Here is a 1,161-nt window from a genome sequence, read left to right as displayed (position 1 = left end):
TTCAGGTGTCAAAACAGGATCTATGTTTAGCTTTAAGTCATAAACTTAACTTGGGTTGATTAACATTGGTGGCAAAATAGAAAAAAGAGACATTAGTCAAATGGTAACTCAAATGATTCAGAATAAAATTGAGACGGGAGAATTACTCTTTAGCTATTATGTTGTTTTGTTGTTATTACTGGCCTTGCCAAGCACATGCTGGTACTGATTTTTTGTTGTTGGTGTTTTGGCAGATCCAAGTTGATGAAGTCAGAAAGCTGGTATATTTTGAAGGCACCAAAGACTCCCCTTTAGAACATCACCTGTACGTGGTCAGTTATGCAAATCCCGGAGAGGTGACAAGGCTGACCGACCGTGGCTACTCCCACTCTTGCTGCATCAGCGGGGTATTAAGTCTCTGTGTGAAGTGTTTCCTGTCACATAAAAATCTCTCTGCTCACATAATATCCCTTTTGAGTGATGTGAAAAATGGTGAAATTGATTCTTCAGACATCTGATCCTCTTAGGAAAAGCTTTAAAAAGCTTAGGCTTAACTTTAGTATTGTGTGTGTACGTAAATGGCCAAACTCTTACTGTATTTCTGCCATAGCACTAGTGCAGATGTAACTGCAGGTAATCTTTTTTCACTTGTCCCTGGGGAAAAACAATAATTGTTTCTTTTTTCTCTAGCATTGTGACTTCTTTATAAGTAAGTATAGTAACCAGAAGAATCCACACTGTGTGTCCCTTTACAAGCTATCAAATACTGAAGATGACCCAACTTGCAGAACAAAGGAATTCTGGGCCACCATTTTGGATTCAGCAGGTACTTATTTTCCCTGTGTTGTTGTTGTTAGGTGCCGTCGAGTTGGTTCTGACTCGTAGTGACCCTGTGTACAATAAGACACTGCCTGGTCCTGAACCATCCTCACAGTCTTTGCTGTGTTTGAGCCCATTGTTACAGCCTCTGTGTCAGTCCATCTCCTTGAGAGTCTTATTCTTTGTCACTGAGCCTCTACCAAGCATGATTGTCTTTCTCCAGGGACTGGTCCCTTCCGATAACATGTCCAAAGTACGTGAGATGAAGTCTCGCCATCCTTGCTTCTAAGGAGCATTTTGGCTGTACTTCTTCCAAGACAGATTTGTTCCTTCTTCTGGCAGTCTGTGGTATATTGAATATTC

General features: G+C 40.9%; 1 protein-coding gene across 1 annotated transcript in view; it reads left to right on the top strand.

Moving 5' to 3' along the window:
* The window catches only part of DPP8 (dipeptidyl peptidase 8), a 58,314-nt gene that overhangs the window by 39,751 nt on the left and 17,402 nt on the right, over window positions 1-1,161 (top strand). The window contains exons 8-9 of the mRNA XM_004374671.3: window positions 193-386; window positions 670-805. Of these exons, the coding sequence (XP_004374728.1) occupies window positions 193-386; window positions 670-805 (330 nt within the window). The remainder of the gene's footprint in view (window positions 1-192; window positions 387-669; window positions 806-1,161) is intronic.

Source organism: Trichechus manatus, unplaced genomic scaffold (assembly GCF_000243295.1).
Source record: "Trichechus manatus latirostris isolate Lorelei unplaced genomic scaffold, TriManLat1.0 scaffold00030, whole genome shotgun sequence".
NCBI lineage: Eukaryota > Metazoa > Chordata > Mammalia > Sirenia > Trichechidae > Trichechus > Trichechus manatus.
This window is presented reverse-complemented; position numbering and strand designations above follow the sequence as displayed.